The sequence below is a fragment of the Corythoichthys intestinalis genome, chromosome 4, assembly GCF_030265065.1.
Source record: "Corythoichthys intestinalis isolate RoL2023-P3 chromosome 4, ASM3026506v1, whole genome shotgun sequence".
NCBI classification, from domain to species: domain Eukaryota; kingdom Metazoa; phylum Chordata; class Actinopteri; order Syngnathiformes; family Syngnathidae; genus Corythoichthys; species Corythoichthys intestinalis.
Window position 1 is genome coordinate 19333092 of NC_080398.1, and position 16499 is coordinate 19349590.

Genomic DNA, 16499 nt, shown 5'->3' on the forward strand with positions numbered 1-16499 from the left:
CACCGAGAGGCGTCGGATGGCTCTTTATGGATACTTTTATTGTCCAAAACAAAAACCCAAGGGCTGCAGCCACTGATCTCCGCGCACTTACCAAACTCACCGATCTCACTCCCTCTGTTTCGCTCCCTCTCTCTCGCTCGCCCACTTTCTTCCTCTTTGCTCAATCTGACAATGCCGGTCACATTGAAATAACAGCGGCCCCCTTGAGGGTGTTAGTAACAACCGCTTGCATCGCGAGCGCCCGCCATACTATATCCGCATGTAATTTTTTTTTTAACCCGTCAATACCCGTCGACGGTATGTTTTGCCCGTCGACGCATTTACGTCATCGATGACGTCGACAACGTCGACTAGTCGGGACAGCTCTACTAGCAATTTTATATTTCAACAATTTGACCTAAAATTGTTTGTTGTTTTAGGTGTGACAGCTGTCCTTGACTAATTTCTAAGTGCGGAATCCAAAAAGGACCTCAGTTTTTCTCAGTCAAAATGGTTTGGACATCTGTCATCATTAACGGCAGTGAATGAGTTGATATAATATAGCATGGGTAGCGGAATTTAATTTCAGTATTTAGATTAGGTATGTGCTGGTATGAGATTCTGACGGTATGATAACCTTAAACCAAAATTTCACGGTATACGGTATTGCAATTACAGCTTTAAAATGTGTTACTTTGAGAACTTCCATTGGACACGATTTTTATTTTTCAAAACATATTAGCAAATTCAAACAAAAGTATATTGTTAAGTTGAAATAATTTAAAAAAAATAATAATAATAAATAAATGAAATATTCTAATTAAAATTAAAATAATTGCAGTTCTTTAGGAGAGCATGAAACTCACAGCCACAGCTCAACATTATTACCGTCAGAACAAATATAATTGAATTATTTTTCATAAAAAGCACTCATATCATTTTTACATTGTACAAACACACTCTATCAACATGGACAGTTTCCCCCCCAAAAAAACACATGTTTTACCACCGCTAGACACACTAAACACGAAGAAGTTAACTCTCGTAGCTTGGTGGAAATGTTCATGATAGTGTTTACTAACCTTTACTTTTGTATAAATGTGAAATCGTATTGGAAGTGTTGCCTCCTCAGCAGTCACCCTCCGCAAAAATGTTTTACATGTCGGTTGGCCCTCCTTCTCTAAGCTGCAGCCGTCTAACTTTTCTGTAGTCAAAGTATTCCCATACCAGCGATTTCGTTTGAGGGAAAAAATTCAGGAGTTTCACCTCCTCCACCATTCGTGTAGTACAGCTGACTCACTGACTCTGAGAAAAAAATCGGTTTGGTTTGGGGAGGGGGCGGTTGAGCCTTGCTGCTGCAAGCGAAGAATTTTTCTCCCTGCGTTTTTGGGACATATAAAATAGCTAACCTTGAACTTTAAACCTTGACGTTTTCATACCACAGTATACCGTGAAATCGGTAATCGGCACATGTATAATTTATATTCAGCATTCCACAGCAGTGGTGAGTGGTACAAACAGGAACAGTTGGAGGAAAAGTGTCAGATGTGTTTTGTGATAAAAGTGTCACTGTAAGGCCAGCCAGATGTATGGCTGATTGTTAAGGCAGGCCCTAGTTTCTGTCTTAAGAAAAAGCTGCTCACTTCCAACTGAATTGGAATGCAGTGAAGTACGCCAAGTCACGTCACTAGTGAAAAAGTTTCCGAGTTTCGTCCCACACTGAGCATGTTTTTATTAATATGGTGGTCAAATTCCGAATTGAACAGGCCCGGCGGTAAAGCAAAGCCCAAATCATCAGTTTAACTAGTGCTACACTATGCAGTAATTTAACTTCAGGGATCAATAAAGCCTTGCTCCTTCCGAGTAATACAATGGAATTATTGTTTATAATCATAAAAGTAAGTAATCAGAGCTGGAGGCTTCCCCAATTCCCCAGCAGAAAATGTAGGACATTATCGCTCAACTCTTATCACTGATGGTGATATTGTGCTCTTGTGGCAGCATATGTATTAATTTGATGACTGCAAAAGATGCCGACTCGGGGCTCTGGTTTCTGGGGCAGTTTTCCCTGCTTGGCCTGGTTGGTAATCAAGCTTTACATAGAGGATTAACTAACGCTTCAGGAGGCCCTGGAGCAACATTTTTTTTAATGTTTTTATCTTCAGTCATCGCCTCCTACAAGTGCGTACTACTCATTCAGTTACAGTACACTGAATTGAAAACATTCAGCAAACAACAATGTCTACATTACTCATGGATCGTAACCTTTAAAAACAAATTTGTGCATACAGTATTTGTATAGCTTTAACAATGTGCTCCAGTCCAGTGTATGAAAAGTCAATACACCCTTGTTCAAATAACGAGTTTTTGTGATATAAAATTACATAATTTTAAAACATTTTGCAGCATTAATGTGACCTAGATAGGACTTTTATTTACTTACGCTCATGTAAGATTAATTATTTTCTCCATATGAGTGGTACAGATTATCAATCTCATTGATGGTGGATTAAGTTTTGAAATTGCAGAGTTTTGGTCCTATTTTATTTCAATGACAAAATGAATAACAAGTTAAATGTTCTCTAATGAAAGTCCAAAAAAGATGTGAATCAGCTTCCCAACATATTTTTCCTTTATTGGTTTACAAGGTGCCTGCAAACATAAAAGCAATTTTTGAGCATGACATTTCACCTCAGGAAGTCATGTCACATCAAAAAAGGCCATAATGAAGTGGCGCAATTAATAAGAGAAGATAGCCATATCAGAACTTGTATTAGCATACAAATGTGTGGTGAAAGCCAAAGGGGTAATTGAGTAGTTTCTTCCAGAAACATAAAAAGTAGCATATAGAATATATGGGACTTGTTTCAAGTGCAGTTTGATAGTCGGGATGCAAGGATATACAGTACAGTAGAGGATGTATTAATGGATGATAGGGGAGATGATACCAAGGGCGTAGGTTTGGTCTCCACATTGGTAGGGATGATATAACAGCATAAACTACATGTACACTTTTTGCCTGGGACGGGACATTAATAAGACCCAACAGATTGGGTGAACGGGGGTCAGGGCTACATTTCTCATGAATACGAACAAAATTAATTGATAGGCTAAATGATCAATGCAAAATAAATCTCTATAGACTGATACTTTCACGTCAACTGGTTCAGGTGATACAACGTTCGATTCATACATTTGCTTTCAAAAACTACGAAAACATTTTGAAGGTCAAGTCCCTTTATTGAAATAATGGAGAGCTAGCCAAGACTGGTTCCACTTCTGGGTGACACTGGAACACCCCTAGACTAAAGTATTGTAGTATAAAAGTGATATGTGAAAAACTTAATGAAAAAAAAACCTGAGATATCCAAAGACCGAGCTACATTTGAGGCAAACTAGATTACCCCAAGACTCGAACCAAAGTACTCTCATGAAATTCTGATGTGTGATTTCATTTCACAGCTTCTTTTTTCATGTCAGTTCATGTTCATGTCAGTGTCCCCCTGAAGTGGACCAATTCTTGGATAGCACTCCATCTTTTCAATGAAGGGACTTGAACTCTGAAGCCACCGTGTTGCATTGCCGTAATGCACATAATGCAAACACTGATCCAAATGAGGGACAACTAGCTTGACTTCATTCTCCCTTGTGGAAGCTGGCCTGACCGCAGTAGTTTTGCAGGTTAGCAAGTTCACACAGTTTAATGTTATGCTAACTCTTGATGCGGGTTGGACTTTCAGTAGCAAAATTAATGGTGTTTCTCCCCACCCCCACAACATTTACGTCTTTTTACATTACAGTACTTAATTACTCATGCTGGCTGAAAAAAAAACCTTCTAATATCCCTCTTCTTCGAAGGAGGCGGAGGAGGCGGCATGTTGTCGACATGAATCTGTCAGAGCTGTGTGAGTGTGCATGTGTGTCTGTGTGGTGGGGGTGGGAGTGGGGGGACAAGTCATCAGTCAATCAAACGTGCGTTTGAGGGGAAAAAATGGACCGGCACATTCACCAAGTAAAAACGGATAAAAGTATGTCTGAACATAATGAAAATAATTCACTTAATAATGGTAGGCTCTATTCTATCCTTACAACATATGGGAAGACAATATCAATTTCTTATATAACTGAACTAATTATTTAATAATAATTGAACAATAAATACGCACAAAAAAAGGAATTAAATAATGATAAATAATCATTTGGGCTGTCAAAATTATCGCGTTAACGGGCGGTAATTAAATTGATCACGTTAAAATAGTTAACGCATTTAACGTATGCGCGGAACAACCCACTCACACACTGCAGCGAACGGACTACAATGGCGCCGTCTTATGTATATTGAGAGCTAAGAGGCAGAGACAAGGACTGGGGACGGGTTTCAATAAGCTTCGGCCTCTCCCGTCAGCCCTTTTCTTTTCGGGTTGAATATGCCTGAAGGGAAATAAATAAGGCAAAGGCAAGGCAAGGCAAATTTATTTATATAGCACAATTCAACACAAGGCAATTCAAAGTGCTTTACATCACATGAAGATCATAAAAATCACATTTAAATCAACACAACGTAGAAACGAAGACAAAAGATCGCATTTAATCACAGAATAAAAATAAATAAATAAAATAAAAATAAAACAAAAACTACTACTACTAATAATAATTGAAATCAGCAATGGAGATAAAAACAAGAGGAATAGAAAGCAGGTAGATTGAAATATATAGCAAGTTATGGATATGCAGTGCTAAACAAAAGCGTTTTTAGCCCTGATTTAAAAGAGCTAACAGTTTGAGCATACTTCAGACATTCAGGTAACTTGTTCCAGAGGTGAGGAGCATAATAACTAAATGCTGCCTCACCCTGCTTGGTTCTTGTTCTTGGAATATGCAGAAGACCCGTTCCAGACGACCTTAGGGGTCTAGTTGTCTCATAGGAATCTAACAAGTCAAGCATGTATTTTGGTCCAAGGCCATTAAGTGTTTTGTAGACGAGCAGTAGTATTTTATAGTCTATCCTTTGACTCACTAGAAGCCAGTGTAGCGATTTCAAAACTGGTGTAATGTGGTCCAGCTTCCTTGTATTTGTGAGGACTCTGGCTGCAGCATTCTGTATTAGCTGCAGCTTCCTGACTGATTTTTTATCAAGACCCGTAACTATACCGTTGCAATAGTCCAATCTGCTGAAAATGAATGCATGCATAAGTTTTTCCATGTCTTGTTGAGTCAGAAGCCCCTTAATTCTGGTTATATTTTTTAGATGGTAATAAGCGGATTTAGTGACGGACTTTAGATGGCTATCAAATTTTAGGTCTGAGTCAATAATTACGCCAAGGTTTCTGACTTGATTTGTAGCTGTAAGTGACATTGTGCTAAGTTGCCTGCTTATCTTTGGCCTTTCCTTTTTTGGCCCAAAAATGATCACCTCTGTCTTCTCCACATTTAACTGGAGAAAATTCTGGCACATCCATTCATTGATTTGATGAATGCATTTACTCAGGGAGACTAAGGGACTATAATCATGTGGGGACCAGGGGTCGCGTTAACCGAATATTTTCCGTCGTTGACCGTTTTTTTTAAACAGTGACGGAAAAAACTGAAGTCCATCCGTCATTTTGACAGGTTGCAATTCACACCCCAGACCACAGGGTGGTGAGTGAGCATATTAATTAGCTATTGTCTCTCTTGATGCATGACGTCGTTGGCCTTACTCGGAAAAATGTCAAGGCAACTGAGTGTTTGCCTGGCACGGCCAGACTGTTCTCCCTGTATTTTTCAAACACTGAGAGAAAGGTCTGGGACACAGCCTCACGAGTAGGTACAAAATCAATCGACAAATCATATTTGTTTATTTGCGTGACGTGTTCTTCACGAGCAACGTCACTCTTGCGCGCCGAAAGTCGTCTCTACAACAACACGGATGGCGGGAGAGCCGAGAATATGTTCCAATCCGCAGTAAATTCAGTTTTAAATGAGCTAAAACACATCGACACGAGACATTGACAACAGTCTGTCTCGCGCTAGCTATGTTGAATAAACTCTGTTCTCCTCGTATGTTTACTTCTGCGCGCAAGTCCCTTGTCCTGCCCTCGTTGCTTTGCTAACGGCACGTCTGCCCGTCGCTGATTGGTGCACTCCGCTGTCTGTCTGCCTCATGTTAAGCTTGTTTGGACAGAATATTAATTAAAAATGAATGAAAACTAAATACTATTGAATATGTCATTATTATCATTTTAAAAATGTAAGTGACGGGTAAAAATAGATTATGACCGGATTTTTATGACACTGTCAGTCAAAATGACAGACAACGAAAAAGTCTCGCGCAACCTCTGGTGGGGACACAGAAATGTACAGTTGTGTGTCATCTGCATAGGCGTGATAGGAGATGTCATACTGTTGCATTATCTGAGCTAACGGAAGCATATAGATGTTAAATAAGAGTGGTCCAAGAATTGACCATTGAGGGACTCCACACGTGAATTTGGTTCGTTCTGACTGATAGTTTCCGATTGACACAAAGAAATCCCTATCATGTAAATAGGATGTGAACCACTGAAGAATAGTGTCAGTAAGCCCTACCCACTGTTCCAATCTGCTGAGTAGTGTGTTGTGATCAACCGTGTAGAATGCGGCGCTGAGATCCAATAGTAACAGAACAGATGATTTGCCTGCATCGGTATTCCGACGAATATCATTTAGGACTTTGATAAGCACGGTCTCGGTGCTGTGTTGTGGCCGAAATCCAGACTGAAATGAGTTAAAAAGATTGTTTTGCATCATAAAAGTCTGGATCTGTTCGAACGCAACCCTTTCGATAATTTTCCCCAGGAATGTCAGATTTGATATTGGCCTGTAATTGCTAATGGTTGAGGCATCCAGATTAGTTTTTTTTAGGAGAGGTTTTATTACTGCAGTTTTTAAAGTCTGTGGAAACTCTCCTGTTTGGAGAGAAGTATTTATAATCTGAAGTATGTCTGGGGCTATGCAATGAAAAACAGTTTTGAAAAATATAATGCAAATAAGGTTGCTTAAAAGTTGGTGGGGGCAATTTGAGCATCCTGAAAAGTAGGTAGTATTATGTCCCGACCGTCCCTATGCTAACCTATGCCCTTAGATGATACTTAAAAATCAGTCATATAATGTTAGGACCCTGCTAATTTGAAACACATAATAAAGTAAGCCCCAATTTGTTCCCAAAAGGTGGAGATCACAAGCAGGGATCAAAGGATGTTTGATCAAGGCAATGTGTTGGTGCACAGCAAAAATATTTTTATTGACTTGGACGCTTGCTTATTTTCTTCTTCAACTAACTAGGACTGTAGAAACAAGCAGCTGGATGCAATTGATAACGCCAGAAAGCCAGCTTTGTTATTGGCTCAGCACAGGGCTGCTGATGCTGAATGAAACAAAACCGCACCTAAAATAATCAATTACACAATGGCAAGAAAACACAGTAAATGTCTATTTTATTTATTTATTTATTTTTATCCTGAAGGGACTTTGACAAAACCATGGGTAATGTCATCAGTACTCTAAGTAATCTTTTACATTTGTTTTTCATGCATAATGCTTCCTTTATACATATATAATCCATACAAAATGTCTGTCTATGTAAATGACCAATTAAAAGATTTTCTGCACTACAGAATTGTGAAAAAATTACAAGAGCCATCAAACTCCATTTTACTACTATTTTGGTCAAAGCGTCCTGATTGGTAGTTGTTCCGTACGTCACTTCCTGTCAGGCGGACTGCGTGATGGCGGCGCCCGTGACGTCGCTGGCACATTGACTTCTACCCTAGTCGTGCGCGCGCTTGTCCTCCACGTTGCTGTGGATTGAAAACCAGGGAGGGGGTTTGCTGTAAATAAAACAATACGTGTAGAACGGGCGTTCCGGTAAATGTAGTTATGTGTGCTTGTAAATGGTAATATAATAGCGCTTTCTTCAACCTACTAGCCTGCTACCTGCTAGTTAGCCATCTGCTAAGTGTTTACCGAAGGTGACAGGCCACTGCCGTAAAAAGTGCAAAATTTGGTCGCCTTCGGATAGAGTGCATTTATTTACTTTTTATTATATCCTCGACTTTACAGAAGATGGCTCTTCACAGAATTTCCCTGAGGTTTCGGCAAACTGTGAGTTTGGAAGTAAGGTTTTATCGTGCGTAAACCTGCAATTTACGCAGAAAGCACTTTAGCTGTAGTACTACGTAAGCTATGCATTTTATATACAGTATCTTTCTAATAAGTTGATGTGTTACATAATGCAGTCAAGCCACTTTTATTTGTATAGCTTAGTCACAGCGAGGTCGCAAACAACCGACCAAATGTCAATGTGTTTGTTGTCCTAAGAGGTTAAAAACATCAACATTAAGACATCTGACATACACCACTAGTGGGACTCCCCAAACTGCTGCTTGTTTTGAATTAAGTTCACTGCCAACCATACAGATTTTGTATCTCATTTTTTTGCTTTCGGTCAAAGCAAAAAAATTGACAACAATTCATGTCTAAAAACCCACAGTGTGGCCTCTATTTCATTTTAATCAATTATGATTTTGCATACCACACCTTGACAAAAATCAGTTGCTTATCAACAGCATCTGGACTGGCTATCTAATTGATATAAATTTATATTTTCTTGCAGGTGACGCATGTTCGGTGGCTTCATATAAGTGGATCAGGCCTGCAGCAGGAAGCCTTGGCAGTTGAACCAGAACCTGAGCCCTTTTCAGTCTTCAGAACACAGGAAAATGATCCAGTAAGTAAAGCTGCTTCTCATCTGCATTCAGCCTGAGTGTGTGTTGTTAATCTAGCATCACCTGTTGTATGACTATTTTCTTCTTTTTTTTTTTTTTTTTTTTTTTTGGGTAATGTTAGGCTCGTCATTCAGAAAAACACATTGGACAGTTTTACACTATACCGTCCGAACATATCCGCACCTTCTTCCCTCATGGCCTCCCTCGACGCTATCAGCAGCAGGTTTGTTGTTAAACACATCGACAGCAATTGTCTTGATTTTTCAAAATAGTACAGAGGTCTTAATTGAAATTCTACTATGCTTAGGTGAAAACCTTTACTGAAGCCACCATAATGGTCAGGCAGCCCGCCTTGGAGGTCATCTCCTACCTGAAGGAAACGGATATAAGCAAACCTGTGCAGCGATATATGTTTTGTATCCTTGACAAATTCACCACGGTCAGAAAGATAATGTGACAAAAAGCATCTTATTGTGCACCTTATCAACTTCATAAGATGGACTAAAGGGCGGTGGAAAGACGATGTCCCTTTGTCATGCTGTCCACTTTTGCCACACACAGGGATGGCTAGTGCTTCATATACCTGACGGTCAGTGTTGTCATAGATTACTTGAAAAAGTAATTTAATTACTGATTATTGATTACACCTCAGAAAAGTAATCTAGTTACTTTACTGATTACTTTATCTTCAAAGTAACTACGTTACTGTAAAATTAATTCATCTGTTACTTCATACCAATTTTTCTGCCTCAACATAAGAATGACAACAGAAAAAATGTCATCGCATGTACCTGTTATTGAATTTTCCACATAAGGCTTAATCTTCGAGTTATCAGAGGTTTAATTAGTCGATGGAGTTGATTTCAACCACTATTGACTCGTGCTAGCTCAGCCACTTCGGAGCCCTGAAACTAACAAATAACTGACAAACTGCACGGAATTTGTTCAGATCAACTCCAGCGACTAACTAAACCCCCGCTAACTCAAAGATTAAGCCCGATGTCGAAAATTCTGAACTTCCCCTTTAAAATAAATACCTAGCCATTAAAATGTTGTCTATAAAAGTTGTAAAGCAATGAAACGAACTACAAAAATGAGCGAAATGAACAAGAATCCTTCAAAGTATTTTATAATGGGTCCAAATTATTTTTCAAGCAGATCATGTGACTAGCACCTGAGAGACAGTCCTTTGCTTTGCTTAGGCAAAACTACAGATGAAGAGGCAAGATGGATATTTAGAATTTCTTTAAACCTACAATTTCAAAAGCTTCAACAAACAGGCCAAAAGTTTGGACACACCTCATTCAATGCAATACAAATAATGGTCCTAAAAAATAAAAATAAAAATTCCACTTATTAACCCTGATAAAGCACACCTGTGAAATAAAGGTTTTTCAGGTGTCTGTATCTTGAAGCTCATTGAGAGACAGACCAAAGTGTGCAAAAAAGTAATACGAGCAAAGGGTGGATACTTTGAAGAAAGTAGAATATAAAACTTGTTTTCAGTTATTTCAATTTTTTTGCCAAGTACATACAGTAACTCCACAGGTTCATTCATAGTGTTAATATCGTCAGTGAGCATTTACAATGTAAATAGTAGAGAAAAAGCACAAATGATGAGGTGTGTCCAGCAAGATCCCCCCCCCCCCCCCCCCCCCCCCTCCAAGTCAAACTCCTCCTGTGGTTAGAAACTGTAACTATAAAATGTACGTATAGGCTGGTTACAAATTGTGGAAGTGCTCTCTTTACCTGTATGCTGTGCTTCGTGTTGTATAGCGCTGTGCTGTAATTCCAAGTGGTTCCTTGAATTAGATGTGGAGTTTTTAGCGGTCGACAGTCTTTTTATGCCAGCGCAAAGTTTGCAACGCACTGAGATATTTTTGTCATCTCTACTGGATACAAATGTGAAGTAATGGCTGTATTTCCAGTGAGCAAATGCAGCCATTTGTAGTATCTATCCTGCCTCTTTCATTGCTTCCTGATGAGGTAGCTAGGCTATGCTGTTTTATCCGCCGCAGACATTGCTCACACAGCATGTTAATACACTTGACCTGTTTTTTTTGTCCTCCGATTAGAAAACGTGACATGCGATATCACTCCCAAACTCAAAAGCAACTTTTCTATTTGAAATGCTCTTCGTATATGACTACAGTGTTCTTCATTTTACATACATAATGAGGCAATCACAAAATAGTAACGCACAGGCACTAAGGAAACTAACTTTAATCAGGTTATTCGTTTGGAAAAATAATTGGGTTACATTGCTCGTTACTGAAAGTAATCAGATTACAGTAACACGTTACTTAGTAACTGTACCGAACAGTTACAGTTAAATGCACTGTACTGTTACTTAGTAACGCGTTACTGACAGCAGTGCTGACGGTGAGATTTAAAAAAACAAACAAACAAAAAAAAAAACAATATAATAAGAGGATTAATTGACTAGTGAGGATTTCCATTTGATCGTTGATTCATCATTTTTATAATATAGTTGTCATCCAACCCATTGTTAGTCAAGTAATTGATTTTTGTTTCTTCTTCATGCAGCTCACATTTGGGTGAAGAACTGCAAGGAGCTACTTCCTTCAGCCTTTAACCCGTCTCGCTTTGACCAGCCTTTACAAGCCACCGAGTGGTTGCGCAACTTTAAAATCACCAATGAACACTTCCTGTCCAAGGTAGAAGTGAAATGTTACATTAAATAGCTGTCTGATTAATAAGACTGCATTCTCATCAAGAGTAACTAACAAGGCACATCTAGATAGTAAATGAGGCTTCATTGAGTCATCACAGCAGGTCGGGTTACATGCTGATGCACGTAAAGCAGCAGGAGCACACTAGCAGCTGCAAGGCAGAACGGAGTTTATTATTTAATGAGATTTTAATGAAAGTCATTATGCTTTGGTCTACTTTGCGAAATTAAAATAATTGATTTCCAAAAAGCATCTTTTTGAATAATTGAAAATGTACAGTTGGACATCATTCGGTACATCTACATGATAGCGAATTGAATTCAATATAGTGGTGCCCACTGCACAGCTCCCAATTTGCTGACTATTCAGGGATTTTGAAAAGCCTAATCGGCCAAACTCCATTTTCGCTGATCCCAATTTTTTTTCATAAGCAACACCATGCTGCTTTAACATATGAACAGTTAAAAACCTTTTCTTTCCAAACTAATAATTTCTAATTTCCTCTACCAAAAAAAGAAATCCTAAGGCTTAAAGAAATTGATAAATTAACTTTTTGGAGAAGAGAACTACTCAATTATATCAGGCCTCTAAGTCTCTTTTTTTCGCATCTCAATACCTTTCAATGCTGGTATAGTATGAATGTGAGCCAAATGTGAGACTTCAATAAACAGGGAATATCTGACTTAATAACTCCCAAAGGACAAAGAAAGTAACAAGGCCATTTAGCGGCTGCAAAACAATTACAATAAAACATTATGTTGGTGAAAGTATAAAAATATCCAACAAGTGCACTTACAAACTCATACTAATAACTACAAATGACTGTGACCAAATGCTAGTGTGCTAATGTGTCTAACCGAGTGTGGTTTATTCTCTCTCGAGATAAAAACAAGGCAGCGCTATGTGTGGACGAAGAGAGAGCACACAGAGGAAGGAAGATCTCTTGGGGAGCTGGTGGATCAGGTTATTTTTTTTTTTAGCTTCTCAAACATTTTTCGTCACACTGCAAGCTTATCTCATGTATGAAGCCCTTTGTATTAGAAGTACAGTGCTCCACGATCATTACAAGGTTCCTCGATGCAGAGAAACCTCACACTTTAAAAGGCACTCAGTTAACGCGTTGGCTGCCATTGACAGCGCTAGACGTCCATTCCATTTTGACTGGGAGAGCTGCTAGCGAATAGCTGGCCAGTTTTTCCAGTCAAAAATTACTATCTGTTCGAATACACTGTCCAAGTGCAAAACAGTTCCTGTAGATTCAATTAAATTCAATTCAATTCAATTTTATTTGTATAGCCCTAAATCACAACAAGGTTGTCTCAAAGAGCTTTGCAGAGGCAATATGATACACACTCAGAGACAGCAAATGAAGTAAACAAAGATGAATAAATAAAGTTCAAGTCCTGGGCATCCCCCATCCTTGGACCCTCCATGTCGGCAAGGAAAAACTCCAAAAACTCCAAGCTCTTTGGGAGAAAATGAGAAACCTTTGGGAGTACCACAGTCAGGAGAGATCCACTCCCAGGACAGATTGACAGGATGCATCAGGACTGCTAATGGGAATTAGCAGACAGGGTTACAGTCTGTAAAAATGCAGTAGAGTAAAGGAACAAGAAGAGGTCCATCTAGCTAGATGAGACGGGGGTGGCAACGAGGACGTCCATCCAGCCAGGGGTCCGGATAGTCAGGAGGCTGCAGCTGAAAAATAGCCTCTCCCCAGAGGGGAGGGGGGCAATGGGACACCTGGTGACTGGTGATGAAGAGACTAGTTAACTAGATTAGGGCTGCAGCTATCGAATATTTTAGTAATCGAGTAATCGACTGAAAATTCTATCGATTAATCGAGTAATCGGATAAAACAAATATATTTTTAGGTGAAGAGCAATTATAAATATACATGAGAAAACAAGACATTTCATCTAATTTTGAACCATTTTCAGTCAATCAATGTCTTTATTTTCGATGTATATTGTTGAAAACAGCCAACAATTGCATCTCAGATGTAACTAGAATTAAAAAAAAAAAAAGACTAATTCACTGCTTTCACTCAAAAAACTTTAGATCTTATTACAAAAAAATATATATATATCTTACCTAAAAATACCGTTACGCTTGATAACACACAACACTTAAAAGTTTGGATTTTTTCCCACGTCTTTCAATTGAATTTCTCTTTGTGTCAAGCCATTTTTAAGTTCTAGTTAAGTTTTAAGTTAGTCTAAACTGCAAGTCCTGATAGGATTTTGAGTTTTTGCAGTGTTCAAAATAAATGTATGATACAGGCTGTATTGGAGCACATTAGCACCAGTGCTACTTGGTGTTTTATCCAGCAATGACTACTGAGCTAAAATTGATAGTTAGCATGATTAAGTTTTTATTTTACACCCTCATCACTCCACAATGCTATGTTATGTTAAAGCCTGTATGTAAGACACGTTAGCCAAGCATCGACAGTGGTCATAATTAATAGAAACCTAGCCCTCCGCAGGGCTAACGTTACTTTAGAAACCTAGCCCTCCGCAGGGCTAACGTTACTTCAGAACAGTAACGTTAATCTTATTTATTAGCGCTTAGCGCTCTTTATTAGCGCTTAGCGCTCTTTGTTAGCGCTTAGCGCTCTTTATTAGCGCTTAGCGCTGTACTGCTTTAAGATGGCGGCTGTTTACTAAAGCTGCCCAGACGCGGCCGAGGCTGTCATTTAGCATCTAGTTCAACATACATGTGATCTCTATGAGACGCATGAGACGCTACCTGTACCAACGTAGCATCGTGCGGGCTAGTATTTAGCAACGTCGGCGTCGTCTGTGGCGGCTGTCGGCTGCAGTAAGTTTTTTTTGGCCCCCTTCTTCCTCTCCGCACGTGACAGCGCGTTGTCCCGCATTAAAAGTAGTCCGAGCAAAACGTGATGCTTAGAGCTGTCAAAATAAACGATTACTCGAGGTGAATAAAATTACTCGGATCAGTTTTTAAACTCGAGTTACTCGAGTTGCTCGAGTACTCGTTTCAGCTCTAAACTAGATATTAAAATTGGAAAATAGAAATAAAGTAAGACAAGTGGTAGGTAGAGTGAGAAAAAGGAAATAGAACTCAGTGGCTGTACTTCCCCCAGCATGATAGCTTCTAGTGCAGCTTATATATAGATAGTTCAATTTCCCAAGTTTTGTCTGAAATACACTTAATTTCATCAGTCCCACGCTCTTAAAAGTTACATTTTAAAGTAATCGGTACATATTTGATCACACAAAAATGAAATGGGTGTGTAGATTTTTTTTTATCCGCAGTGGGGCATCGCAGTGTTTAATGTTAAGTGTTTCAATGTTAGGGCATCTCTCGAGTAAAGAGCAGCAGTGACGTTGTAGGAGCGGTGATGAAGGAACTGAGGCAGCAGAGCGGACAGCCAGGCTGTGACTTTCGTCTGGCTGTGGCCGTGGACGGTGTCAATGCCCTGTGGGGTAAGTCCAGCATTAAGAAGGAGGACAAGAGTGAGGTAAGGAATATTCCCTTCCGTGAAGATTCACGTTCCCTTTGGAGCTGCATCCTCATGTGGTTGTGTTTCTCACTAGGTGGATCCAGGTGAGCTCACGCTGGTATATAACCTGAGGAAGATGATGAAGAATGACTGGGTGAGAAGAAAAACATCTTTTGCTTTTAATTTTCATGTTTTGACATTTATATTGCCATTTCAGACGGGAGGCGCCATCATGACAACTGTGGGTCACACAGGGGCTGTGTATCCATCCAAATTGGCCTACTTGCCTCAGGAACTGCTAGGAGAGGTCAGGGCTCACTAAACTGATTTTTTGCATACTCGAAACAAGTGCTGGGCGATATAGTCATATATACCGTGACAGCGAAACTAAAACATCTAATCCTGATGTCTCAGCGGATGTGACCCGGGTGCAGTTAACCCCCTAACATTAGATTTTGGAGGAATCGGTGTGTGTGTATAGGGGGGGAAGAAGTGTCAGTAATTGTTTCAAAAATCGAATTGCAAATTTACTGAAGTAAAATCATCATTTTGTTACTAAGCACTCATTTTCAAGAAGAAAAGTTATAATTACAAATTCAGTTGATATCTAGAACAATATTTTTGCAATTGTATTTTATATTCTGTTATTCATCTATGGATCACTGGAATTTATTAAAGCAGCAGGATTCAAATGGAGTGGAAAAGGTAGCAGCTCATAGTTTGAAAATTATGATAGTTGTAATTTCAAAAGCCACGATGAGAGGGGAGTTGTAATATTACAAAAAATATTTTATTCTACAAGAATAGCGATGTTAGATTATGAGGAAAAAATAAGTCATAAGAGTGATAAAAGTGTAATTCTTCAGAAAATAAACTATTTAATCATATATTAATATCCGTGTTTAGATGGCAACTGTTTCCTCACATTATCTCCACTCTACAGTTGTCCAAAATTTTGTTAAGAATCATTTTAATTTTTTTTTAAAACTAAATTTTAACATTTAGTGTAAGACTGTTCATGTTTGCTGGGAGAAGATATGATGTATGAGATCATAATTTCAGCCTTTGTGTCCATCAGAGAGGATTTGATAACATGGACCCATTTATCCCAGTGTCGGTGCCATACTACAGTGAGAAGGAGTTTGAGAGCTGCTATCTCTACTACATAGACCGCAACTGGCTGCAGCACCCAATGAGTTGGTATCACCCCTGTTGTGGATGTTCCTCTGAACAAAACTGTGTTTATGTCATGCTCATTCCACTTTTCCTCCTCAGGCCGAACAGAGGAGGGCAAGAAAGAGCTCATCTTTATGACGGACAGGATACCTTCATTAATGGACAGAATTTGTGCGTTCTTATGAAGCTTCAGACACCATCCACTCATGCCACATACATATCTGTACTCTAGATATGTTGTAACTCAATATTCATGTCTATAATGTGTATCTGTAAATTATTCATTCACCATGTTTGCTAATAAAATGGTTAAAAATCCAGGTTGAAGGGTGTATTAATCATGATCAATTTGATTTAAATATATGTTCTAAATACACTAATGGCCAATTATAATTATGGAAACAACTCCACATTGTAAAAAATGATTTTTTTTAGAAC

The 16499-nt window shown here is 38.9% G+C and overlaps 1 protein-coding gene across 2 annotated transcripts; it reads left to right on the top strand.

Moving 5' to 3' along the window:
* Positions 1-7705: 7705 nt before the first annotated feature.
* Positions 7706-16375, top strand: dap3 (death associated protein 3). 2 transcript variants are annotated; one of them, XM_057834621.1, is made up of 13 exons: positions 7706-7967; positions 8059-8112; positions 8612-8725; positions 8845-8946; positions 9031-9139; positions 9220-9312; positions 11271-11401; positions 12299-12379; positions 14739-14903; positions 14980-15039; positions 15103-15192; positions 15964-16081; positions 16161-16375. In XM_057834621.1, exons 2-13 carry the CDS (start codon positions 8062-8064, stop codon positions 16244-16246), a joined length of 1200 nt encoding a protein of 399 aa, XP_057690604.1. In that variant the 5' UTR covers positions 7706-7967; positions 8059-8061; the 3' UTR covers positions 16247-16375. The 2 variants fall into 2 exon arrangements, with proteins under 2 accessions (XP_057690604.1, XP_057690605.1); XM_057834622.1 differs by having other exon boundaries at positions 7707-7967; positions 8059-8100.
* The last annotated feature ends 124 nt before the right edge of the window (positions 16376-16499 follow it).